This window comes from Cyclopterus lumpus, chromosome 14 (genome assembly GCF_009769545.1).
Source record: "Cyclopterus lumpus isolate fCycLum1 chromosome 14, fCycLum1.pri, whole genome shotgun sequence".
Classification (NCBI taxonomy): Eukaryota; Metazoa; Chordata; class Actinopteri; order Perciformes; family Cyclopteridae; genus Cyclopterus; species Cyclopterus lumpus.
The window spans coordinates 18,876,666-18,902,579 of NC_046979.1; the positions used below are offsets into that span (position 1 = coordinate 18,876,666).

The 25,914-nt window shown below is 45.2% G+C and overlaps 3 protein-coding genes across 3 annotated transcripts in view; 1 reads left to right on the plus strand and 2 right to left on the minus strand.

Annotated features, from left to right (window-relative positions):
- Positions 1-8,796, minus strand: part of zzef1 (zinc finger, ZZ-type with EF hand domain 1) — a 29,133-nt gene extending 20,337 nt beyond the window's left edge. The window contains exons 1-18 of the mRNA XM_034549378.1: positions 8,211-8,796; positions 7,470-7,614; positions 7,125-7,319; positions 6,784-6,967; positions 6,448-6,647; positions 5,816-6,026; positions 5,557-5,673; positions 4,582-4,760; positions 4,230-4,328; positions 4,025-4,116; positions 3,771-3,916; positions 3,416-3,521; positions 3,011-3,229; positions 2,140-2,231; positions 1,785-2,005; positions 931-1,064; positions 784-854; positions 56-170 (exon numbers count right to left, since the gene is read on the minus strand). Of these exons, the coding sequence (XP_034405269.1) occupies positions 56-170; positions 784-854; positions 931-1,064; positions 1,785-2,005; positions 2,140-2,231; positions 3,011-3,229; positions 3,416-3,521; positions 3,771-3,916; positions 4,025-4,116; positions 4,230-4,328; positions 4,582-4,760; positions 5,557-5,673; positions 5,816-6,026; positions 6,448-6,647; positions 6,784-6,967; positions 7,125-7,319; positions 7,470-7,614; positions 8,211-8,624 (2,940 nt within the window). The 5' untranslated portion in view covers positions 8,625-8,796. The remainder of the gene's footprint in view (positions 1-55; positions 171-783; positions 855-930; positions 1,065-1,784; positions 2,006-2,139; positions 2,232-3,010; positions 3,230-3,415; positions 3,522-3,770; positions 3,917-4,024; positions 4,117-4,229; positions 4,329-4,581; positions 4,761-5,556; positions 5,674-5,815; positions 6,027-6,447; positions 6,648-6,783; positions 6,968-7,124; positions 7,320-7,469; positions 7,615-8,210) is intronic.
- A 53-nt stretch (positions 8,797-8,849) lies between these two features.
- LOC117742270 (neuferricin) lies at positions 8,850-10,715 on the plus strand. The gene is made up of 4 exons (XM_034549379.1): positions 8,850-9,202; positions 9,349-9,489; positions 10,007-10,193; positions 10,346-10,715. Exons 1-4 carry the CDS (start codon positions 8,902-8,904, stop codon positions 10,518-10,520), a joined length of 804 nt encoding a protein of 267 aa, XP_034405270.1. The 5' UTR covers positions 8,850-8,901; the 3' UTR covers positions 10,521-10,715.
- A 1,228-nt stretch (positions 10,716-11,943) lies between these two features.
- Positions 11,944-25,171, minus strand: ankfy1 (ankyrin repeat and FYVE domain containing 1). The gene is made up of 25 exons (XM_034549949.1): positions 24,961-25,171; positions 22,838-23,060; positions 22,458-22,576; positions 21,038-21,173; positions 20,783-20,906; positions 20,078-20,227; positions 19,798-19,963; positions 19,365-19,569; positions 19,205-19,273; positions 18,643-18,845; positions 18,428-18,525; positions 17,764-17,965; positions 17,549-17,647; positions 17,284-17,437; positions 16,701-16,869; positions 16,188-16,306; positions 15,828-15,984; positions 15,504-15,704; positions 15,239-15,415; positions 14,989-15,136; positions 14,734-14,824; positions 14,103-14,227; positions 13,849-13,995; positions 13,643-13,733; positions 11,944-13,545 (listed from the first exon to the last, which is right to left on the minus strand). Exons 1-25 carry the CDS (start codon positions 24,968-24,970, stop codon positions 13,413-13,415), a joined length of 3,516 nt encoding a protein of 1,171 aa, XP_034405840.1. The 5' UTR covers positions 24,971-25,171; the 3' UTR covers positions 11,944-13,412.
- Positions 25,172-25,914: the final 743 nt, after the last annotated feature.

Consider the following 25,914-nt stretch of genomic DNA (forward strand, 5'->3'; position numbering starts at 1 on the left):
GAGACAAGAGAGGGCTGCTGATGAATGGTAATAACGTATTAAAACATTGCCTCACCTCTCTTGTTGCCACCAGTAGCAACGTCTCCATCACCGACCGTATGGGGCTGATGTCAAAGTCTGAGGGAGCCCCTTTGGGTGGGAGCAGCAGAAGGCCACTTGGGTCCTGGTCACTGCACACACACACACACACACACCACAACACTCTGCTGATGCACTGTGATCTGGACGTGTGCACCAATATGACAATGTGTTTGTACAAGTGGATCATATCACTCCAGTTCTGAGGTCTTTGCACTGGCTTCTTGTCCAACAAAGAATTGACTTGCTGGTGTATAAAGCACTGAATACATTTGTGATCTGCTGCTACCTTATGAACCATCCCGACCCCTCAGGTAGTCTGGGACTGATCTACTTCCTGTTTCAAGAGTAACTAAACATGGAGAAGCAGCGTTTAGTCCCTGAAAGCTGCAGGTCTTCTGAGACCCTCAGAGACCCTCAGCTCCTTTAAATCCAGATTGAAGACTTTTCTGTTTGCTGTTGCCTTTTATTGAACAAGATTCAAGGATATCAACCAATTTCTGCAACTTTCATTTCTTTAACTGCACTGCAACTTGTATTCTATTTCTTGCTTTTTGACTGTTTTTGATGTTTTAATGAATGTTCTTAATAGTTGTCTTTTGCATTATGTGTTGATGCCTTTATGTGAAGCACTTTGAATCGCCCTGGTGTTGAAATGTGCTATACAAATAAACTTGCCTTGCCTTACATCTCCGGTGTCCTTACCTGAAGTAATTACACAGCGCTTCAAACGTCACCTTCACCGACTCCGGCTGATCCTGTTCGGTAATATTTTTCTGCAAAAGGCGGAGTACATCATCATTATCATATAATCATTAGCATACTGTATAATCATTATTTCCATAAACTTACCATCATGTGGAAGAGTTTGTCCCGCCTGACGTGTTTATCAGGGAAGAACACTGCTGCTCCATTAAGGATGGCCTTGACTGCTTCCTTGTGCAAAGCTTTTTCCACTAATGTCTCACCTTCTGGACCATCCACAACTGAAACACAAACATCACACATATTATTGCTGCATAGATCTTCCACAACTTCTTAGAAATAAATTACGATGAGCCACCCCTATCCATGAAATCCCTACTGAGAAATTGAATAATTTAAAAAGGTCACCACAAGGCGTTTAACTGGTTAGTAAAACCACGGATGCCTTTATATGACCCACATAAGCAAACGAGACCACAACAATATTAGCTATATCTATAGAGATTCTTCTCAATGTCACCAGGTCCAAGAAGAGTCAACCTTTATCAAGAGATGGAAAGAATTGAGAGATTTAAAAAGGACTCAAAACCTGAATTAGGCCCCTTCATAGGTCTATGATAGAAATATGAATTTATGTTGGCAGCTAAAACAAAGTTGACTTTGTTTCACCACCATCATATCACCGTTATTAATCTAACATAGCATAACAAGTTAAGTTCTTATCTCATGAGGTAATGCACCTGTATATCATTCATATGCAAACAGCTACGCTTAAAAAGCACATTCAAAATATGTTGCAGCCTTTTTTCACACGCTCCTGAAAAAAATTGCACAAAAATGTACAACACACTGGTGCTCATGGAAACACTGCCACTTTTGTCCACAGGGGTCGCCAAAACAAACACAAAATGAAAGTTCCTTGTAGTTGCTTCAGCATAAGTGACCATTCAACCAAACACTTTGTACTACTCCCATTTGTAGGAGAGCCGGCGGGTTCTTACTGAGGCAGAGGTGAGTGTAGAGTTCACCGACAGCCCTCGCAGATTCAGACAGACACTCTGCACTGCTGGACGTGGATGGACACGTTGCTGCTGGGGCTCCTTCATCTGGTCCTCTGCTCACCTCGGGGCCCCGGGGCTCCAGCGAGTTGGGCAGCATGGGGAAACAGTTCTGCATCAGTTGGAGCAGCAGGATTCTGCTCTTCAACACCTCCTCTCCCTCACTGAGACAAAGACAAAGGCTCTATTACAGGGGAGACGCGGAGATGCCTGCACGTGTTCCAGTGGCCGACCGATGAGCCTGACCGTGGTTGCAGTACAAAGAGAAAAACACATTGGTGACAGTACTGCTACTCACATCTCTCTGAGTTTACTGTAGAAGTTCCAAAAGAGGTTCAGGCCGAGACCACTGAAGTCCAGAAGATACTTCTGCTTGAAGTGAGAGGCATCCTGCAGAAATGGAGTGAAAGGGTGACAGCCTTCAACAACAACAGAATAACACAATACATAAATCATCATGCATATGAAGTACCGCTTTGCCCTCAACAGTCGAGCAGTAAAGGGACATGTTGCATGTCTCCTAATGACAATAAGTTGGCAGATGTCATGAATAAAAGAAAAAGGTAGTGAAGAAATAAATGTGGTATTCTGGTGCAAGTCATATAAATACCAGCCCAGGACCAAGTCACTATAGGCCAGAGGTAAGCTAAATGTTAATCTTTCTCATATTGTTTCCTGACACAAAGAGGATGTTCCGACTTCTTCTTCTCTCTTGTTGGCGTTTAGTATGACAAGTATTTTTTTTTTTTTTTTTTTTACTCCACTGACTAACCATTGCAGTTTGGTTTTATAAAACACAAATATAAAATGCCGTCACACAACATATAATGCAGAGGATTGAGACGCTTGCAACAAATAAATAAATAAATAAATATTTTTTTTTTTGTTGGTATCCTTTATTGATCCCTTTATTGGGTAAATTATTCTCTGCATTTGACCCATCCTTAGTTATTAAGGAGCAGTGGGCTACAGTGAAGCGCTCGGGGAGCAACTGGGGGTTCAGTGTCTTGCTCAAGGACACTTCAACATGAAACTATGGTTACGGGACTCTCCCCATGAGCTACAGCCGCCCTAATTTTCAGCTAAAGTCATATTTAAAGCTCATCACACCAAAATCTATTCACATTAGTGATATTTAAATCAATACTGCAGCAGTGAATAGTAGTCACCATGTCGCGTGTAAGCTGCTGTATGAAGAATAGGGTCTTGTTCAGTAGACAAAGGCCAGCGACAGCGTCACAGTCGAAGCTGTCGCCCTCTGGACTGAGGTTGTCCAGGTCTCCCAGCCTCTCTGGCCCGGGACACAGATAGCCACTGAAGGTGAGGGACTGTACTCCAAGGCGCTCGGCAGAGTCCTGCCTGGTGCAGAGGAATTTTACCATCAGGAACTGAGGAGACAAGGAAAACAGAGGAATGAGAAGGTTTGGTTACTTGATAATGACATCAAATTGAAAACAATAGCTTGAGTATGTAGCCATACTAGTTTTTTTTTAAATTGCATTTGGGAAGCCCAAAATACTACTAAATAACACAAAACGGTGAAAGACTAAATGTACACTAGATGCAGTGTGTACCTTTGCAACGCGACACTGCTGCAGCTTAATCTCCACATCGTTCCAGTCATCCTCCAGCTCAAACCAGCCAATGGGCTCGTCCTCCGACTGTGTTGGAATCTTCACACTGCAGGTCAGGTGACAGACAGCATGGTGTGTCAGCCAGTTACATAAACCACTGAGGCAGACCCCCACACACTGCTGAGGGGTGCCACAACACACACAAACTAACTATACTGTAGCAGTATCGCCTTATTGATTGGCCTACATGCAACACTTTTGGCAGCATGCCCCAACGCCAGTACTCTTAATTGCTAATCATAGCATCATCACAAAAAAACCACAAGATTCAGGCGGCTATAAAAGGGATCCTTACTTGTCTTGAACAAAGTCTTTATAGTCCTTGTAGTCCCACGCGTCATACTTTTTGAACCTCTTGAAATGTTTCTCTGCGTCAAAAGCGTCTTCCTCCTTGTACGCGAACACCAAGCCGCATTTCGCACCGATGGTTCCTTTTCGCACCTGACCACACAAACCGGAGAGGGAGCGTTATGCACAGGAAATCCTCCGACGCGGCCGGTTCTGATCACAATTCTCAATGAAAAAGGGTGAAGTCACACGGAGCCTCACTTTGATCTTCATCTGAGTGATCTGGAAGTTACTCTGGTCCTCCGTCGACAGGATCACACTGGCTCTCTTCCTGCCACTTTCTGTGAGGAAACCTTTGGGCGCGGCAAACACATTCGGTTACACTTGAAGGCTTGTTCACGCTGAAGCTGTATTAACTTAACGTTTCTGTTATTTGCTCATTGAATAAGGAGGAGGTCGGTTGTACCGTCACCAGTGGAGGATTCTGTGAGCATGTTCTCTGGTCCCGACTTCTCTTCTTTACTCTTCATATCACAGGCCTGCAGGTGCAACTGGAGGGGCTTTCCTGTAACAAGACGCAACGCATTATGGCATTTTTTAAATTTTTTATGACAACTCGTTTTCCATGGAAGTTATCATTTTATTGCTATACTGGAAGGCAAGTTTCAACACACTGAAGTGCAGCGTTGCAACAAGAATAGTGATTTTTCCACCGAGTAGCCCACTAATGCGTCTCCTCCTCGTCTGCAAAGCACTTTCTCTCCCTGGTCTAAGGTTTCAAATGGCCTCGTGTGAATGAGAGTAGAGGAGGGCGTTACCATTGCGATTAAGTAGCCGCAGCCTAACGGAGGCCAAAGACACGATGAGGGATGAGGCCTTGTACTCCGTCTTCAAATGGTCGCTGATGCAGGACAGGGCCTGGAGCACTTTTGCCACGCTGCCTCTGGCCAGAGCAAAGGCCAGGAGGGTCAACTCGGCATCGGGACTCACACAGCAGCTACACGGCAGCAAAGAAACAGACACAAGTTAGTTTTGAGCTGCGATTTCTGTCCTCTCAAATGATCTTTTGTGGCTCTGTATCAAAGTCAGACGCATTTCCTACAAATAAGTATTCTTTTTCCATGCGTGGTCGTGAATTCAAAATGTTCCCTCACATCTTGCAAAGATTGGCTTACATATTTTAAATCTTTAAGCAATACTCATATGCTTGCATGTACATCGAAAGCAATGTTGGTGGATGTGATTCTTCCTACTTTTCATGCTGGCTGCAAAGCATCATTTACTCCCCCAGACTGCTGAAGCCAGATAATACCGGAAAGAATATGTGCCCTGGATTTTGTCGCCTACCACTTGCATTGAAACTGCTTTAATAATGATCTCTTTCTATGAACCACCTTTGTTTTTCCCCCTTGATCAATATATTAATATCAAGTAGCATGAACATCACAAATCAACATTGGGTTAATACTAATTATTGGCATATACCATTTCTCCACTATTTACTGTTGAAGAGTCTGGTTCAGACCACCAGCCGACTCTTGGCCCCTTTTAAACACATGCGTCTCAAACAATGTTGACTGTATGCGTGAATAAACTTAATTAAAAACGGTGAGATTTGTTCAGTCATGCTGTTTATGATTTACAGAAGATCAAATGGAACGGAAATGTGTTTTATCGCCGTGGTGAATCAATATTTTGATTTTAGCCTGTTTTCATTGCGATGATGTCAGCGTTACGAGTGTTGCGCGGTGGTGATGGGTGAGGGTGCTGATGCAATCCCAGTCGGTCATTACTCTGCAATCCGGAGGAGAAATCCATCCACCTCCTCCAGGATGTTCAAAGAGAAGAACTTGGGGAACTCGGTGGACGACGGTGTCAAGGACAACGGTGGCATGTGTCGTAAGGCTTTTCTAGGAGAAAAACAAGGCACACAAAAGGAAAGCCCTCAGAACCCAAGCGCTGGACTAAACGCGATACTTACACACATTCCTGCATTCTTTAAAAAAAAAATTGTTATTACATATTCAAAACCATTAGGGGTGTTTGTCTTACTGCGTGCTCTGAAGGACAGTCTGAGCCAGAGCAGGGTTGGTCTCCATGGATGCGGTGACCAAGGAGGTGAGGAGAGACAGGTACCAGATGGCTGAAGCATCCGAAACAGACACCTCTTTACTCTTGGTAATCTGATAGCCCAGCGTCTTCAAGCCATGAATCCGTGTGTCACATCCGTCGCTCAGGCACCGCTTAATATTAATCTGGATGTCTGGCGTTTGGTGCAAGAAGAGAAAATGCAGTTACCAGACTGATGGAATACACTGCGCATAAACAATGCCAGAATGACATAGAACAGATGTTGTTTGAGGAAGCCTCAAATGAAACAAATCGCAAATATGAGAAACTAGATCCATGCAAAGCCAGCCGAGGAATATTATTTAGCTCATTGTGATTTAGCAAATCATACAATTGAATGTGTCACCATTATCTGAACATCTGCCATCTGTTTTTGTGCTCACAGCTGCCTGTATAAATCGATCCTCATATCAAGGGTTTATGGAGGCTCGAGTGAGGATTCAAAGTGAGGCCTTTAACCACCCATTTCGCCACAAGTCATCAGCGAAGTAACACACAAGCCGGAGATAAACACACACGCCAGTAAGCAGACAGATTGGCAGGGGGTGACTCACAGGGGTGTGTGATGTTGGCATTCTCCAAGAGGGCTACGTAGCCCGTGACATTGCTGGGGATCCGGATGTCTCTGATCTCCTGCAAGGAACGCCGGTTTTTCCCGACCGCAACGGAGACCAGCTGAGGCATGTAGCTGTGGTCATTAGAGGCCACGGCAATGGCCAGGCGTCTCAAAACCACATCAGGCTTCATTTTTAACCTGGGAGCAGAAAAGAGAAAGAGTTTCCACCTTAAAATTGAACCTATCCATCGGGACCAAAAACGTCGTAATCCAAGGATCCGACACACATGACAATCAGCTGCAAGGCTTCCAGTCACAGAGCAGGCGCCCTTGCCTTATCCAGTGCGAGCGTGCACTGCCGTCCGACTGCCAGAAAGACGCAGTTTCCCCATTTGTCATCTTGTACACGTCTGCAACGTTGGATGACGCTTCCAATGTGCTGTAGCACTGTGTGACCACCTTGACTTTGTCCACCTCCGGATCACGGTCCAGCTCCGCTCGGTACTGGATATCTAAATCTGAGAGACACAAATGGAGATGAGGACCCCTCTCTGAAAGATGTCCGGCAGTGAATGACAGACACAAATGTCTTCAAATGCACGGGAGAACATCGAGTTGAAAGCCTTCATTCCGCTCTAGCCAGCCACTGTATTCAACAGACACTCTGCTGTTCACCTTTCTCCTTCTGCAAGAGGGCTTCCAAGAAGTCCTGCACCACACTGGACCTCATGGTGCAGATACTGTTGTAGCCCTCTAAAATAGGGAAGGGGATGGCACTGCTGGGAATACGATTCCGGTGTAGGAATTTAAGGATCTTAGAGGCATGTGCTCCTAACCGGTCTTTTGTCTTGGAGAATATGTCAACAAAACCTGTGAAGAAAAAAAGAAAAAGGAGGGAGGGGGGGGGGGGAGAGATGGGTACTTGATTAAGGTGACTCCTCTGCCAACCGCTGACAATACCTATTCAAATAAGTTTCAAGGCAGGACCAGAAACCTTGGTAAGTAAATCACATCTCGTACCTGGAGTTAGGGAGCACGCCTGTAGCTGTCTTATCACATGACTCAGCTCTCCCTTTAGATTAGCTCCATTAGAGTTCTTCAGTGCAATCAGCATGCTCTCTACATCCACCACCCCATCCCCCTCGGCATCAAACTGTCCAAACGCCTGAGACGGGGGACAAACACAGTCGGCATTGTGACACTTTACATATATGAACACACTCACACTCACCATTCCTGCACACCATCAGGAACCTATATGGATGTAACTTAAAGTATCCTTCCTTGAAAGGGCACATGATATTTTCTGCCTCTATTGTTTGTTATTAAGTTTAGTATATATATTTAATTATTTAATTTAAGTCCTGCTTTGACAGGAAAGGGCAGGTAGCAGCTCACAGGGGTGCTGTGAGCATTCATGTGGTCGACCCACACAAAAAGGTACACACCCGTCTGCAACCTTTGGTTAAACAACAATATGTCAGCCAACAGACGACAAAGCAGCGTGAGGCCAACGCTGGAAACAAAAAAAACAACAACAACAGTGACAACAAACATGAGAAGCAACGGGGAAATCGGGAGAGCTCGTGAGTCTGCCTCGTTGCACCCCCTTAAGACAACTAAACAGATAACAGGCTCTCGTGTCCTCTCGTGAACTCACTGGGCCGTCATATCAACGTCTCACTCGTCATGAATAGACATGGCAGCTATTAATCATTCCGTCCTCATGTCGGAGACAAGAACAACAACACCTCACACTACCTCTTCACACTCATCTCTCGGGGCGTCTCTGCTCTCCAACATCTCACAGAATTGCTCCACATTGACGGACTCCTCTCCTCGGTTCAAGCGGTCTTCCAGCCACCGCACCAGGACGCCCTCGTTCCCGGCCAGGACGGACTCCTGAATGGCGACACCGGAGTCGCTGATGCGAGCCGCCGCTTCCCTCAGTTTCACTTGCTCGAGGAGCACCCCGGGGCTCGGCGGTCCACCGGTGGGCACGGGCGGGTTATTCGATCCCCTTCCGCTTCTCCCCGAGCCGGAGCAGCCGCCGCCTCCGACACCGACTGCAGTGGCTGCAGAGGCCGGACTGTCTTCCGCGAAGCCGGGGCTCTCAGTTTCTACGTCTTCCTCGTCGCCGCTGGCTCCCCCGCCGCCGCTCTCTGCGTTCCCCATGTTGGTTTCCGACCTAGGGCTCCCCTAAAATCTCTGCGGCCCACTGGGTGTCACTTTTGAAACGGTTGCGCCGGTCGGTACACAGACCACCTCTCTAACCTACGGCTAGCGCTCTGCCTCGGCCGTACGCTACTACCGCATTGACGTGCTGTACGTCAACGTGCCTGGAAAACGTCCTAAATCCGTTTGCGCACGCGCTGTGGGGTCCTAGCCAACGGAAGCGCCTGCGCCTGCGCCTGCGCCGTCGTCGCTGTTTTGACAAACAGGAGGGGATGTGATGTTATGTGATGTCAATGGAGGACAAGGCCGACGCGCTTTGACGAAAAGCATGCTGGGCTATGTTTGTGTCGCTTTTTTAGCACTAGCAGTGTTGCTCATCCCACGCGAGTGGTCCTTTACGGTGGGAAGTGGGTCAGACCGGGGGCCCCCCTCGCGGCTCCTGAGCCGGCGTGAACTGTCACTGTACGACGGGGAGGAAGGCAGCAGCGGCCTTTACCTCGCTCTACTGGGGCACGTTTTTGATGTGCTCAAGGGACACAAGCACTACGGACCTGGTGGGGCGTATCACTTTATGACAGGTGATCCCCCGCTGGTCATATTGCGGTCACAACCACATATATTTTAATGTTAAAGTGCACAGCTATAGGCTAGTGCAGTAGTATCGCACACACACTGTTGTGTCATTTACATATATATATTTATGTGTATATTTATACATTTTCAGGCAAAGATGCCTCTCTGGCCTTCATCACTGGGGACTTCACGGAACAGGGCCAGACAGATGACGTGTCCAGTCTGTCCCCACTGCAGGTGATGGCCCTTTACGACTGGCTGGCCTTCTATCAGAGGGACTACCAAAGTGTAGGTATGTGTTGACCCCCCCACAACAGTTCTTGGTACAGCCTTTGCATTTCTTCCTCAGATAAATGATCCAGCAGCTACCTTCCAAGCTTGTATGATCAGGTTCAGCTTTACTGAAATTGTTTGGCATGTATACCACTACTACTTCTATAATATTTTATTCTAATTGAAGGCGTTGCATTCAAAATGTTAATCGGGCACTCTTTGATTCCTCAACAGTAGTGGGGCCTGAACAGAAAACAAAAGCTATGCATGGGTTCTTTAAAAAATGTCCGATATCTGAAACAATTGAGCCGATATTGTCAATGATTGGACAAATCATAAGGCAAGCAGTATGCCTGATTCTACATATCACTCACAAGCTGAGTCAGCACATGGACAAACCCTGGTGAGCTACAGTGTGTGCAGTATTTTGCAACAATAGCTTATGACTGATATGTATAGTTTTTACAACTGCTGACGTGCTGAAGTCGTCTACTGTAAAGCACCACCCAACAGCGTTGACTTATGTTCAATTTCAGGGCTGTTAATAGGCCGGTTCTATAGCGAGACCGGGCGGCCCACAGAGGCCCTGTTGCAGGCAGAGGCGTCACTAGCAGAGGGCCGGAGAATCAAGACCCAGTCTGAGGCTGAGAGGGTGCGCTTCCCAGCCTGCAACTCAGAGTGGAGCGCTGCCAGAGGAGGAAGAGTCTGGTGCTCCACTAAGAGGTATGGAAATAGTTTGGGCCTCATCTAACATTAACAAGCCTACAGGTCATATGATACAATATTGTGATTTACTGTAATAGTGTTTCTTTAATGCTTGAGCGTTATTGGTAGACGTCTGGATTGACGGTACTGATTTGTTTTTCTCCCTCCAGTGGTGGAGTGGACAGAGTCTGGACGGGTGTCCCACGGAAGCTCTTCTCTCCAGGCTCCAGCGGTGTCCGTTGTGTCTGTGTTCAAGGCCCATCTGCAGCAGAGGAAGACCCCAATCTGCAGAAATATGACGGCTGCCCCTCACATGCCGAATCATGCCCCGTCGAGGAGTTCTAACCTCAGGGCCAGTGGCGGCTGGTCTAATTTTATTTTGGTAGGGCCATCCAATCAAATTCCGCAAACATCCCAGTATGATTCAATGCAAAAAAAGTATCAAACACGCATTTCTACATTGCAGTTAAATATTTGTACTTATTCCAACACTGACATGACTAATTATTCATACAATTCAATATATTAATATATATATATATATATATATATATATATATATCATAAATCTACAATATCATATAAATATACAATATAAATATAATGAATATCGTATAATATACATTTCAATTTATAACATTTTAATATATAATCACATACAAATATATAATCTAATAGAACATGTTTATATATTAAGATGCCCCTATGAACCTTATAACCAATTTTTATGAATGTCTAACACTGAAATACATTAATTAGGAATTAACAATCAGTAAGGAACCTGTGATTTAAAAATGGCAGAATCCTCCTTTATATATACATTAAGGAGGCAATACATGAGGTTGATGATTTTAGAGGTCAAATATTACTTGTGTTAATGTGTACATGGATATGAACTTTGTCGATAAAAACTTGATTGATCTTTCAAACTTGACAGCATTATTTTAATGCCATCACATTGCAAAAGAGAAACAAAGGTTTCAGATTATTTTGGCAGGAACAATGTGCACTTTCCCAATATCGTTTTATGTGTCCGTGTGTGTGCTTGAGGGAGTGTGTGAAGGGGGATGTGGATCCCAAAATATGTATATTTATTTTATGTCGCCACCACTGTATTTTAATTATTTCGATCCAAGTTTGGAATCATATGTTTTATAGGGGTTTCATCAATATTAATCTCATATATCTTGATATACTCTTTCTTTAAAATGGCACAACTTCTGCAGACCGATGTTTTGATTTTAAAGTAGCTCGACAAAGCACAAAACGGTGATGGACAGCCAGTATGATCCCTCGCCCCGGGAGACGAGGCAGTCTCCGGGGCGAGGGATGAGGTGGTCCTCGTCCCTCGCCCCAGAGACTGCCTCGCCGTTCTCGTGAGACGGGTACATCTTTAGACGGGTTAGATTTTCTTTTGCAGAAGGCATTGCGGTATGAGGCGTTCCTCGTACCTCGGTCAGGAGACTGCCTCGTCGTCCATCTCCATTATTGAATAAAAATAATTTTGATTTTAAAATGTAATTTGTAGCTCTTTCTTCCGTTATAGTGAAAGACACGTGGGATACAAATATATAATAGACATCAACAAACTTGAAAAAAAATATATATAATCAAACTAGGTTTTTTCGATAAAGGACACAGAGTGTCGTTTAATTTTCATTGTTAATTTTGAAATACTACTCTTTTGAAATGGACCTACTCGGCTTGCTTTTCAGCAGCACGATACTCAGGAACTTATTAAAAGCGGAAAAGAAGAAGAAGAAAAGCATTGGTTTTTGATGACCTTTATGTAAAGTTGTCCCCCCTTTCTCTAAAAGGATACACCAGGAAGAGACAGGCTAGATATCTGAGCATACAGATACAATATAATGTGCATAAAAGATTAAACAATGTGCATAAAAGATTAACAGAGGCAAGATTTAGGTTTGTCACAATGACAAGCACAAACTGCATTTAAGTACAAAACAGTTGTAGTGGTCAAAAATATCACACATTTATCTGTACAATTTAACAATACTTAGAGGCCCCACTACGTGGCCGTCCCCTCGACTCCACATTCTCCCCGATGATCAGAAATGCCATGTGATCTTGATAAAGTGCACCTGTTAGCCTTAGAAATCAAGAAGCGCTCAATGTGGTGGTCAAGACACCAACTCGACTTGAGGCAACATTGTGGGGACTACGACCACGACTTCCTCCGAGGAACTCGTGCTCGCGGCAGATACAAATATGGAATGTAATCATTTTGTGGCTGATTTTGAAAAAGGTTCATGATTATGACGTAAAGGCTACAAATTAAATGACATGCAGAGGCATAATAGGCTTAATACATAATGTCTGTAACTCAGGGGGATTGTTGAGAGAACTCAAGTCTTTTGGACCACATCCAAGTCCTCGTGTGATAAAATCTGCTTGCCATGTTAAAAAGTAAGCATTTCATTTAATTTGGCTGATGAACTATGTATTTCATGAGGAACGTCATCCTTGTCCAGTTGTGCCATTGTTCAGTTTTAACACTTAAAACAATACCAATGTTACAATTTTGAATCAAAATGGATCTTACAAGATTAGATGTAATTTAAATAACGAGCTTTCCCTTTAAATCCATCTCGCCTGTCAACGCATAATTGGGGTGGCAGAAGAGTGAAACGCGAAATATTCCAGAGACCATGTTGATAGATAAATTCCTTGGAGATTTGGTGATCTAGGGGCATTTTATACCTTTACTCTGCTCTTGGCCGACAGCAGGTTAAGCTCTCGTGTAAATCTAGATAATCCTTTTGTAGCATTGAATATTTGTCTTTGGGAAGGTCACAGAGCATAAAAGGCTGCAGATGGTGAAATAACCCAACGGAGAACAGGAAAGAAAAGAAAGAAAGACCCTTCAAACGGTGGCTTGATTTAAACGTTCATCATTGAGTTCAAAGTCCTGGTTGTCATAATAAGAGCTAATCATTACAAACATCATTGGGCTTGGGGAAACTGATTAACAATCAGCTGCTTATATCCACTTCAAGATACTTTGATCACTTTCACTCGGAAACGTCCCTCTCTAGAACATTAATAGTTTTCCATAGACTGGAATAGTATAAAGGTGACGGCCCATAACTGTCCGGGAGTCTCTTGTATGCATGTCCTGCTACTGATGTCCCGCGGCCTGGTGTGCCTGAAAAACTGTGCTGAGTTGGGCCGGACATGGCCAGTGTCACGAGGGTGGAGGGTATCCAGGCCACTGCATTACGACACCCCACCCAGAGTTAGTACGTCGAAGCAGATGTCGCACACCCTCACCGGCTTGTTCAAGTCAAACTTGATGATGGGGATCTCCTTTATAGAGCACTTGTGGCACAACAGGCGCCCACAGTGACGGCTGGAGTCAAGGAGACAAGGGATTAATTAGACATTTTGACACATGTAAAAAGTATTATTTATTGCACATCTATAAAAAAAAAAAACATACTACTAACCAGTGATGTTTCCGTGTTGTCACACCAAACTTGGCAAGACATTCATAGCAGTTGGACCCGTCGCACCAGGGAGGCTCTTTGGACAGCATATCTAAACCAATGAGGGAAGAAACCATCTCATCATGGGGGTTAAATACATTGTACATCAGAACGCATCACTTTTAATACATGGTGAAAGCCGGACCGATGAAGGAGTGAAAACTTACCTAGAAGGCGGAAGAGCAACTGTTTGGTTGCAACCTGGTAGTTGAAAATGTTGATTCCCTGGTTGTTATTGATGCCCAGTCGAGCCCCGGCCCTCACTATGGCACGGCACAGGTTAGCATTTCCTTTCATGTAGGCCAGGAGCAGAACTGAAATGAAATACAGGTCTTCGTCAGACTATTACAAGTGTAAGGCGGGTAGCAGGAGGATACTTGTGCACTGTTAACCACAGTAGTAATTTAGCCAACTCCAGTACCTGTGTTGCCTTCATTATCGGGTTTGTCCAGAGGGTATTCAGGCATACACTCCAAGAACAGCTCAAAAATGGCGGCGGCGTTATCTTTCCCATAGTGGCCAAGTACATGCATTGGTGACTGACCCCTAAGCAGAAACGACAAGGTGAAAAGGAAATGTTGGCTTTGTAGTATACAGACGCTTAATCTGCAATGTTTAAAAAGCTCAAACTTTCTACATTGTTAATATAAAGTCTGTACAGGACATAAATAATGCGGCGACCTGTGGCGGAAAGTTGACACAGGGTCAACTTTTGGATAAACACAAGCCGGCGTCACGCTGTGGTGGCCGATCACGTGACCTGCGATCCGGCTTCATTGGGAAGACGTTCAGCATGGCTGACCAAAACACATTGAAGTGCAACGTTGCGCGTCACATGTAGTAACTCAACTTTGCCTTGTGCACCAGTTTAAAATCCACCGTTTTGATGGGACTTTTATCCTGGTTAGCTACGAACGAGACAATCCCTTGTAGGACCCACAAATTGGCCTTTAAGTGACACTCCCACACCACTAATCGCTTCAATGCCGGATTTGGTGTGAATGCATCCTTTGTGAAGACCTAAAAGTTGAATCTCAAGGAAACATCTGTACCTGAGATTGAAGGCCTCGGCATCAATGTTGGACTCTGTGAGAAGGGTTCTGACATTGTTAAGGCGGCCCTGCATCACAGCCAGATGCAAAGCTGGGGAGACAAAAGATTACAATTTTATTGGTCGTGATTGTTTGAATGCTGGAGAGGTATGATAATAAGGAATAATCAACTGCACAACAGAGACGAGGGGAACATTCCCTGGAATTCTTCAAGCTGAACGCAATGAAGCATAATAAATGAAGAATGTAAGGTACCATTACTGCCATTCTCATCCTCGGCAGCAAAGTCGACTCCATTCTCCAGCAACACGGAACAAATGGTGGCCAGGTCCTGCTGGGCAGCCAAATGTAATGCAGTCTGTCTGTGTTTGGTCAGCTCGTTTACTTTGGCTCCGGCAAGCAGCTGCAAGGAAGCAGAAACATTTTAAAAAAAAAACTATATCATCTGCACCACTCTTTCAATAGCACTTAACTTGGCCTGAATAGTAAATGCAGAGGTTCCTACCAGGTTGCGAACAATGATCTCAGATCCAGCCTGTACAGCCAGGTGGAGAGGGGTGAGTTTGGCTGCATCCTGAACCCGGGAGTTGACATTGGCTTGGACACTGATGAGGAACAGGACACTTTCGATGTCTGCATTTTGCACAGCCACATGGAGAAAGTTCCGTCCTTTGTTGTCCACCTGGATGGAAACAAAAGTTTGCGATTAATACTTTAACTCCTTATGAGTGACACAGTGAGACGAACGGGTGCATCTGTGTGAACGCCACCTGCTCAGCAGCACCAGGCTCCCTCTTGAGGATGGCCTCGGCCGCCTTATTGTTCTTGTTCGTCATAGCACAGGCGAAGGGGGTCATTCCTTGACGGTCGCGGATGTTGAGACGAATGTCTGGATGGGAAATGAGGAGCTGTATGATGACGTTGTGCTGGCTGCTAATGGCAGGGTGGATGGGAGCCCTGCCCTCTGCATCCTGACAGACAAAAGGACAGACACCGGATTAAACGCTTGGAAGAAGAGCATGTTTCTTTCTTTTTTGACACATATTGTAATCTCTCATTAGAAAATATATAAAGTGTTATCAGACAGGACTGACCTGTGCATTAACATTAGCTCCAAACTCTAGAAGGCACTGCACCACCTCCTCCAGTCCCCAGCTGCTTGCAAGGTGGAGGGGCGTTTGTCCATCTCGGGCCTCTTCATCTCCTTCCCCGTTCGGGCCTGGCTGTCTGGTGCTGTTCACGTCACAACCACTACACACACACACACACACACACACACACACACACACACACACACACACAGATAGTAAGTTAAGATGGCTAGCTCCAGCCATCTCAATAACACCAAGTTTAATAACTGACTTTTTGGCGCATTATGATTATATTATAAGTAAATATGTGCATTCATTTGGATTAGGTGTCCCCGGACATTAACGGTAAAGACATTGGCAGACCTGCGGACGAGGAAGCACGCAGTGACCTCATTATTTTCATCAACAGCTCTGTGCAGGAGGGTCTGCTGGCAGCCAGAGGGCCCCGTGCTCCAGGACGTCGCGTCACAGCCATGGCGGACCTAGGTGAAACAAACAAGACTGTATGAAACACATGTGCAGCCGGTCACAGGGCGTTGATGCAGGCGAAGTGTTACAGGTGTGAATACAGGCTTGTAAAAGGCTTTGTGAACATCAGGGGTTTATAGAAATGTTCTTTTTTTCCCTGTTTGAAGACCTTGTTCACTTCACGTGTCTCGGACAAGGCTGATATTAGTGTGTGCAAGATACTGCATCATGTAACATGGACATCACTACCGTTTCAATTCTATAAATAAACAGTAAAAAAAAATAATTATATATGCGATCTGAGATTTTTTTAAATCCTGAATAAAAGCTAAATAACTGCCAGTGTACCAAAGAGGAACTAGGAGGGTACCATCATCTCTAAATTGGTTGCATCAGCATTTGTCTCACCAGCGTGGATGCAATATCTTCCAGGCCATTCTCCAGAGCCAGCCACAACGGAGGGTCCCCTTTGTCATCCACCACAGACATATCTGCTCCTCTTGTGCAAATGGCATCCACCACCAGTGGCAGCTGGTTACTGATGGCCAACTGTAGCGCTGTTTGTCCCTCCTGGGTCCTGGTAGTGGGGAAAAATAGATATAAAAGACATAAGAAAAAGAAGACTGGAACGTTTTCTAACTCTCCCCTTATTCTAGTTAAAGTCTGGCCGGGGAAACACCCCAAGTTTATAGAAACTGACAGGAGAACCAGCACAGACGGCAATGTACTGCAGCAGCAAAACGTATTTCAGCCACCTATAAAACTGGTGGCGAGCTGACCGCCATCTAAAGTAGGCAATGCAACGACTATTGAAAAGTAACTCCTACAACCCCACTTAAAATTTTTTTTTTTTTTTTTTTAAATCGGAACTATCCCTTTAAATCACATTTTTATATTTCTCCCTATTCATTTCCTTTTATCGCACTCCTGGCAAATGCATAAAATGACACTGCATAAATACTTTACACCGGCAACGTAAGGTGGGCATTACCTAACACTGATGTCGGCCTGATGCTCCAGAAGGAAGAGGGCACTCTTGCTGTCCTGTCTTTGGATAGCCATGTGAAGCAGGGTTTGTCCATTGGACATAGTGTCATTAATAGAAGCCCCTGAACCCAGCAGCTGAGCCGCTATGTTGTGCATACCTGACAGGGACAGATTGGACATGTAATAAATCTCTCCATCAAACACACGGTCTTGTAACAAGGTTAAGCACACTGTATTACATCTCCCCGCTGTGGTGTAGTGTTGTGTACCTGTCCAGAGGGCCAAGCCCAGCACGGTCTGGTCCATGGAGTCTTTGAGACTGAAGTCTGGAATGATCTGGAAGTTGTTGGTGGCGTGAAGTGCATTGGCTGCAATAGAACCATGGAGGGACCGATAAGTGGGTGGTTTTCAGACGTTGAGGAACATTAGTGATAGCATATGCCGTGAGTGAAATCCCCGAACATTCAAATGTGTACATGCTGACCTTTTTGCTCGAGGATGACAGACACCACGTCCGGGTGGTTGTGGGCGATGGCCATGTGGAGGGGGGTCTGCGTAGCCACACCCACGGTGTCATCAGGCAGAGCCTTCTGGGTCTGCAGGTTGGGGTTGGCCCCTTGCTGGAGCAGCTCTGCCGTCAGGCTCGCCAGGCCACTGCGGCACGCGGTGTGAAGCGGGCTCTCACCCTAATACAAGGCAAAAAGGATCCATAATGTCTCTATTAGTGAATAATTTCATCTAGATCCTGTGATTTATGAATAAGTTACTTTTTATGGTCTGCAGATGCAAATTTAAGAAAGACTCAGGTCCACATTAATGACTGCAGTTACATGCAAGTTAAACATCATTCAACTTGTGCCGCCGCTCTGATGTAGAATATGAAATATGAGATCTCTATAACACTTTAAATTTCAATTATACTTTCTTTTTTAACTCATGAATAAAATGGAGGCCAAGAACAAAGCCGTTGTAAAGGATTCAATTTTGCCCTAAGTTTTGACCTACGATCAATTACACTGTTTGGCCAAGGGACACTGTATTGAAAAAAAATTGGTAAGAAATGATATCTGTTAAACTCCATGCACCCGTCTGATTCATCAAACCTATGTAAGCATCTGTCTGTTGTGTGGCCTCATGTTCATACGCACCCATTTGTTGACATGGTTGACCTTTGCTCCATGTGTGGCAAGAAAAAGTGCTGCTGCCTCATTGCCTGCCCGAGCTGCTCTCTGCATGAGACAGTTTTCTTTAAGGGATAAAACAACAAAAAAAGGAGATGAAGTTGGAAATGGTTTTAAAAAGACATTAAAACGCATCATTGCATTCTTAGAGATTGCTGTAACGGGAGGTTACTAAGCAGCACCTGTGGCGGTGTCAGGTGCATCAGGATTGCTTCCTCTCTGGATAAGCTGGGCCGCGAAGCTATTCTCGTCAAACGAGGTGCCGTTCACGACCGGTGCGTCGTCCTCAAACGGGTTTACCGAGGGGTCCGAAGCCACGGTGATGTACTGCAGGGCCAGCCACAGAGCTGTGCTGCCCTCGTGGTCCTTGAGTTCCAGGTCGAGCCTAACGACGGGGGCAGATTACACCACGTTACACGCAGGGTTAGCCTGATGAGTTAAATGATGACCAGGGTCACATGGTCGTAAATATTGGTGCCTTCAAACGTGGTTGCATTCATGAGGTTTTTGCCACTTCAACTCTCATAAATTAATTAGTCGTCATGTTTGTTACATTCATTGTCTCCTTTTCTTATTCTTCAGCATGGAAGAGGAAATAAAAAGCAATCGAGTCTGGGATTCCTTTAGGTCCGTTAGCGAGCTATGGTGGTCTTGTGAGATTAACCACTTGAACACCGAGCATGCCGCATGTTGACGTCCCATGGCACAGAAACGCATTCCATCTGAAGGCAGCATGTAACTCACTGTTTGCACTGCAGTAGCTGGTTGAACACTGGCTCATTCCCCGATGCCACAGCTTCATGCAGCGGAGTTCTAAAATGGACAAAAGAGAGAGCTGAAGCGCCATCGTACTTTGCACAGTCGGCGGCCATCGTTGCATTCCCATTATGTCCAGAACACCGACCTGCCCTTGCTGTTCTGCATGTTGGGGTTGGCGCCGGTCTTGAGCAGGGCCTCCGCGATGCGCGCCATGCCGCTCATCACCTCCTCAGAGTGCTTCTTGGGGCTGAAGGAACAGACCAGGTGAAGTGGGGTTTCCACCGCCCCCACAGTGGCTGCGTTCACCTGAGCCGAGTGGCGAATCAGGAAGATGGACGCAAATTCATCCCCTGGAGGAAGAGGAATAAAGAGGAAGAGGAATAAAGGACGAATTTCTGCTTTCATGTAGCAACTTCAACCTCTTCTGTTCACACTGTTAGAAAAAGACTTGAAATGAGTGTTTATGGACATATACTTATAAGTGACCGCCTTGGAAGCCAAACGTTTGTTTTGGACACCACTTCTCTCCAGAAAGACACAAGGATGCCAAAACAAGTGTGGTAACAGTAATGACACACCTCTTTGGATGGCCTTGTGCAGGAGGCTCCAGCCACTCTGGTCCACCATGTCCACATCTGCTTTGTTGTTCACCAGGGTTGTGGCAATACTCTCCAATTTACGAGCGAGCGCCAGGTCGAGCGCCAGGTCGCCGTTGTTGTCCAATTCATTCAGCTTGCCAGGAAGCTGAAAACACCAAAAGCCAAACATAAAAGCGGTTAATAGTGCGATGGGGAAACCTGTATTCTGCCATGCTGGTTACGCGGGGGGGGGGGGGGGGGGGGGGGGGGGAAGGCTGACCTGCGAGTCCATCTCGATGAGATAGAGAAAGACCACATCTTCTCGCTCCACTTTGATGGCTTTGTGGAGAGGATACTCTGTTTTGGACTTGATCATCTTGTACAGTAGTTGGGCGCTCATGGTGCTGAAGTCTTCTTTCCTCAGGTCGTCCTGATAGAACATAAGCAATGACACACAACATGGTGTCAAAACATCGCAACTGGCCCCTGATTGGAAAAGCAAACAAGTGTCACCCGTTTCCCTAAAAACAATAAGATGAAGCATATTCCTTGCTTCTGTAAACTGCAGCTATCAGAGCTTGAGACTGGCTGGTGACAGTTGACAGCCATTTTCTAAGCCATAAAGTCGTAAAGATAACCTTGACAACTGCCGAGCTGTGGCCTCTCTGGATTTATTGTATTGTAAATGATGAGATGGCTCACCCTGGTGAGGCAACATGACACTGATCTCTCAAAAAGGGTGAGGAGCTCAACCCACAGGGAAACGTGATTCAGACATGGCATATTTATGAAGAAAATTAAAAAATAGATTTTTATTCAAGACTGATGATTACATAATACAGACAGCTTATAGCTGATAGCAAATGTACATGTTTTGTATCCATCAGCTCTCTTCAGCGCATGACAACAACATCAATACATCCATGTATGCCAACATGAGCGCACTGCCCCTCGGTCAGAGTTGTTGCTTCATACAAACACTCACCCAGTGGCTGGCTATGATCTCCCCACAGTAGTTCATCAGGGTGGCGGCGTTTAGCTCCTCAGCTGTTTGGTAGAAGCGAATGCAATTCCTGACGTTCACCGAGGACATCACACCTTTCTCACACCTGTGTTAGTTGGCGGCCGTTAAAGACGCATGTCTATGAAATGTCATGCAACAGTAACGCTGCCACTAGAGCCACTTGAAATGTAACCGTGGCCTGCAAATTAAAAGTCTGTACATATGACTTGTGCAGACCTCTCTCTGAGCAGCTGGAGCTGGAAGCGGTTGGCCAGCTTCATCAAGTCAATAAGAAAGGCGTCCTCTTCTGTGAGTTCCAACTCATCCGTGTATGCCCAGCGCAGCATTGCCATGGCAACCTCAGGTTTGCAATCTGGAAACCCATCATGTCACCACGTCAGAAATGTACACAGTAATCTATTGCAAACCTGATTTAGACAGGCGAAAATATTATATTTTTCAGGATCTCTAGAATCGTAATCATTCTGGACAAATAAGCAGTTAAAAAAAGCCCTCTACAAAAAAAAAAATATACATGTTTTTCATTTTCTCAGTCATTTGCTCACATTTATATGAATTAAACCTGAACTGAGTATCTTACTAGGAAATAGGCAAGAGATCTGTCCCATACTGGACTTTGACAGTCTGCATGACCCACTCCTGTGTAAAATAAATATTCGGTCATCATCTATTAACCCACAAGTATGTTGACTGACAGGATAGCAACTGGATTTTTGGAGATGCACCGATCAAGTTTTCTTGGCTGACACGGATTTCAAACTATTTTAAAGTCTGACCTGACAATACGATTTTAGCCAATTTAGATTTTCTTCCTGACCGGACACAACAATTTGTGTGACTTTTATGGAAAATAAAAATTATGTTGTATGTTCACAACAAAACATTGACTATTAAATTACATTTTCTCCAGAACTGCACCAAGTTACAGGATCTCACTCTCATAAATCTCAAAGTTGCTCCAAATGTAACGCTTATTTTGAACTAGCGAGTGTTTCCACACCGACGACATTATGTTTGCGTGTGTGTCGGAGACGTCATTGTATGCATGTGTGTGTGTGTGTGTGTGAGAGTGAGAGAGTGAGAGAGTGAGAGAGTGAGTGAGTGAGTGAGTGAGTGAGTGAGTGAGTGAGTGAGTGAGTGAGTGAGTGAGTGAGTGAGTGAGTGAGTGAGTGAGTGAGTGAGTGAGTGAGTGAGTGAGTGAGTGAGTGAGTGAGTGAGTGAGTGAGTGAGTGAGTGAGTGAGTGAGTGAGTGAGTGAGTGAGTGAGTGAGTGAGTGAGTGAGTGAGTGAGTGAGTGAGTGAGTGAGTGAGTGAGTGAGTGAGTGAGTGAGTGAGTGAGTGAGTGAGTGAGAGAGAGAGAGAGAGAGAGAGAGAGAGAGAGAGAGAGAGAGAGAGAGAGAGAGAGAGAGAGAGAGAGAGAGAGAGACGTTACAGTCTGTGCTTCTGTGTACGCTACGTGAAATCATCATGCAGCATGTGTATAAATTTGAGCAGAAGAAAGTCAGATATGATGATCAGCTGACAACTGCCTGGTTTTGACCGGTGGCCGAGCAATAGATGCATCTCTGCTTTACTGGATTTTCATTACGATCTAAGCTACTCATTGAAAACAGCGACGTGCCACCAGGGTATCTCACCAGATAGGTCCAGCTCAGAGGTGGAGGCCAGGTTGGCCAGACTCCAGACATCACTGCGAGCAGCCAACACAAACTTGTGGGCACAGAGATTCTCCCCTGCAACTTTCACTTTCAGATCACTGTAAAAACAAGCATTCACCTCTGAGAAACAAAATCACAAATCATCTATGCATTCAATAATGCTGAAACTAATCCACACGCTCAACGGCACCTAAAAACATGATCGACAGTCGCAGGGCTTCGTCACGTTGTGTGACAAGCCCATCAACTGCAACAGATGGTTGTATCACACAACTATACACAACCACATAGTAGCATTTGCAGAACCGCAACATCTCAAGCCAAACCCCACACCCCTCCATTCCAACCGCGATCCTCACCTGTACTGTTCCTGCAGATAGAGTTCAGCCACGATGACCAGCAGACGGCTAATGAAGGTGTCTGCAGCCGTGGGGCAGGGGGCGGAGCCGGAGCCGGAGCCCTGGCCAGAGGCCTGGGCACTGAGCACGGCACAGCGCCTCTCTGTGTCGGCCAGCTTCTGCTGCATCTTCACATACTCCTGCCTGAGCAGGGCCAGGTGCTTCTGCAGCTTGGCCACCTCCTCTGTCACGCATAAAAAAGGTACAGGAGAGAGACACAGGAGGACAAAACAAGATGCAGGGATGCAAAGAGTAGGTTAGAAAGACGCATTTCTCTAGACATTTTTAGAGCACGTTTCCCCTTAAAGTGAAAGGGGTGGTTCAAAGCACAATGGCTTGATAATACAGTACCTAGCCACACTTATACCAGTTTCAAGATTATTCTGATGGCATTGCCAGTAGTATGACAGGGAACTGGATTTGCAACTACATTACTAAAGCTTTGAAAAACATGACCTGATACATTATTTAAAATACTGGACTATTTCTTGTGACACTTTACCAAATCACCTTTCTTCAACAGAAGATGTTCAGCATACAAGATGCACATTTATGAATATTGAAAACAGATGATAGAATCTATGAGTGTCTTTTTGGTTTGGATAAAGCTTTCCCCTTTTCCTCTGAATAATGAACACTTTCCACAGAGCTTCGTGTTACAACACAGTTTTATGCCTCTGCCTCGAGGTCCATAGAGTGTCACTGAGGCCCATTTCCTTCCTTTAAAACCAGTTAAGTTTAAGCGAGGAAAGACTGCTGAGACGGCACGTTACTTTGTCCTCCCTCGTAAACCGTTACTGGCACAGCTACTGGTCATGAGGAACAGAGAGAGAAAAAAAACCTAATCAGCTCAACACAGGAAGGGCTGTGTGAAGGAGCAGCAGCTTGGGACCAACTGACCAGCCACTGGACTCATTCTTATACCATACCAAAAATACACTTTCCTTTTTTGCAGGATTCAGCATTCATCGTTAATGCATCTGCAAAGCTTTTCTACCTGCAGCCTCGGACAGTTCGCCTTCAGTAAACTGTACATACTCAACATTTAAAAACAATGCACGCTCATCAAAACAAGTATGACATTCACGCTTTCATTTTGTCAGTTAGTGTGAACATGATCTCATCTATTTCCAATGTTGTAAGACAATACACCAAGGCACTGGCTGTTGAACAATATAACGAGAATACTATCAAACTATGCTACCCACAACAGAATATAGACATGAGGGTGGGGCATTTTAAGAAGAGAGGAAAAAGGGGCCATCTCCATTTCATTTTAGGTGTGAGCGCAAACAATCATTGAACATGTCCAAACAAACACGCCTTCATCGTAGTAACAGCCCCACAGAAGAGAGTGCTTGTCCTCCAGATCCTAGTAGGGAGCGTTAAGTAGCTTTCCCTTGAGGAGCAGCACGGGGCAGACGTCCCCTCGGGTCCCGTCCGAATACAGGTGGTGCATTTGACCACAGCACTCCTGCCAGGTGGTGCAGCCGACACCTTCCAGGGGTGACAAGTCCCCCTGTCCTGTCAAGCGTCTTATTTACCCTCCACTTCACAGGAGAAGAAGTCAAACTAACGTTACGGTTAAAAAAATAATCTGGTAACGGGGCGTTAACGTCCTCGTTTACTCCTGCCATTATAACGTTAAGGCTAGTTACGACAACGTAACGTAACGTTTAGATGAAATCAAAGACGCTGGCATCCAGCTAACGTTAAACCGTAATACCAACGTCAGCTGCATATTCTGTTAATTAACATAGTGCTTTTTTCTCACGAAGCGGACCAGCAATCCGCCCAAACAAGAATTCTTCTCCGCGGTCCGACCCAACAACATCTTGTCCGGTTCGGCTAACTTGTAGCTATAATAAAATCCAGCTAGCAACATCACCGAGAGCTAGCGGCAGAGGTTGCTCACTGGCAGGCTTCGTGCGACGAGACAGGCAGCGCGACGCTTCGCCTGTTCAACCGCGGTCAACGCACGGTTTATTACACTGAAAGACACGAGTTGATTCGGGCCAACAGTTCAACCAGCGTACGGGAGTAGGGAGTGTACCAAACAGTAGGGAAAAAACCCAATCTCATACCTTCCGCCATGTTGCTCCGCGTTAGCTCCGTGGCCTGATGTTCTCTATCGCGATATGACGGAGAGCCGGATAGTGGGCAGTGGTGCTGCGTTCACAGCGCGTTAGTTTATCACATGACCGTCACTGCTCCACTTGAGCGGAATGTTATAGTATTGCGTTGCTCGATTTACGCGCGTGGTTTAATTGACAATATGATGGCAATGCCTTTCGATAAGGTCACACAAACAGCTGTCCTGGGGTCAACTCTTCCATTGTCCCATTGTCGTCTCCACTGCCCAGAGCAGGACGGTCCAGGACGCGCGTTCAAATCGGTGACCGGTTGTCAAACCCATGTTGCCTTCAGGTGTTCCTGCAGTGCAGGAGTACTGTGAGCGCATTTTGTGCCAGAAGCTCAACAAGTGGTAAAGTTAATAGTCGGCCCACTGAGTTTATGACAAATCACACACACACACACATATATATATATATATATATATATATATATATATATATATATATAAACTCTTGTTCTCTATGCTGATCAAAATTCTCCCAAATCACTGGAGAAACACTTAGTTGAACGAAGTACTGCATAGTAGAAAGAGGATTGCTGTGATTTGTGGTCGTGGATGAAGCTCACTTTCCCCTCTGGAGTACTAAATATGATTTACTAAATCAATGATAAACCTCTCACGTGAAGAATATTATACAAAATATGATATTTGAAGATGGATCTTGCTGAGAAAAGAAGCATAAACTAATGAAATGTTATATTAATTGTCTAAATATCTACAATATTTAGTGAAGACTTTGTTGTCAGTACTGGGAGAATAACCCAGGTAAATGAATTCGCTATTTTTACAATAACAATGTGTGTATATGAAAAGCGTTCTGTTGTTTTTGTCATGACCAACATGCAACACACCTGAATTAAACACACCAGTAAATATTGAAAAAAAAGTCATATTTTAGAAG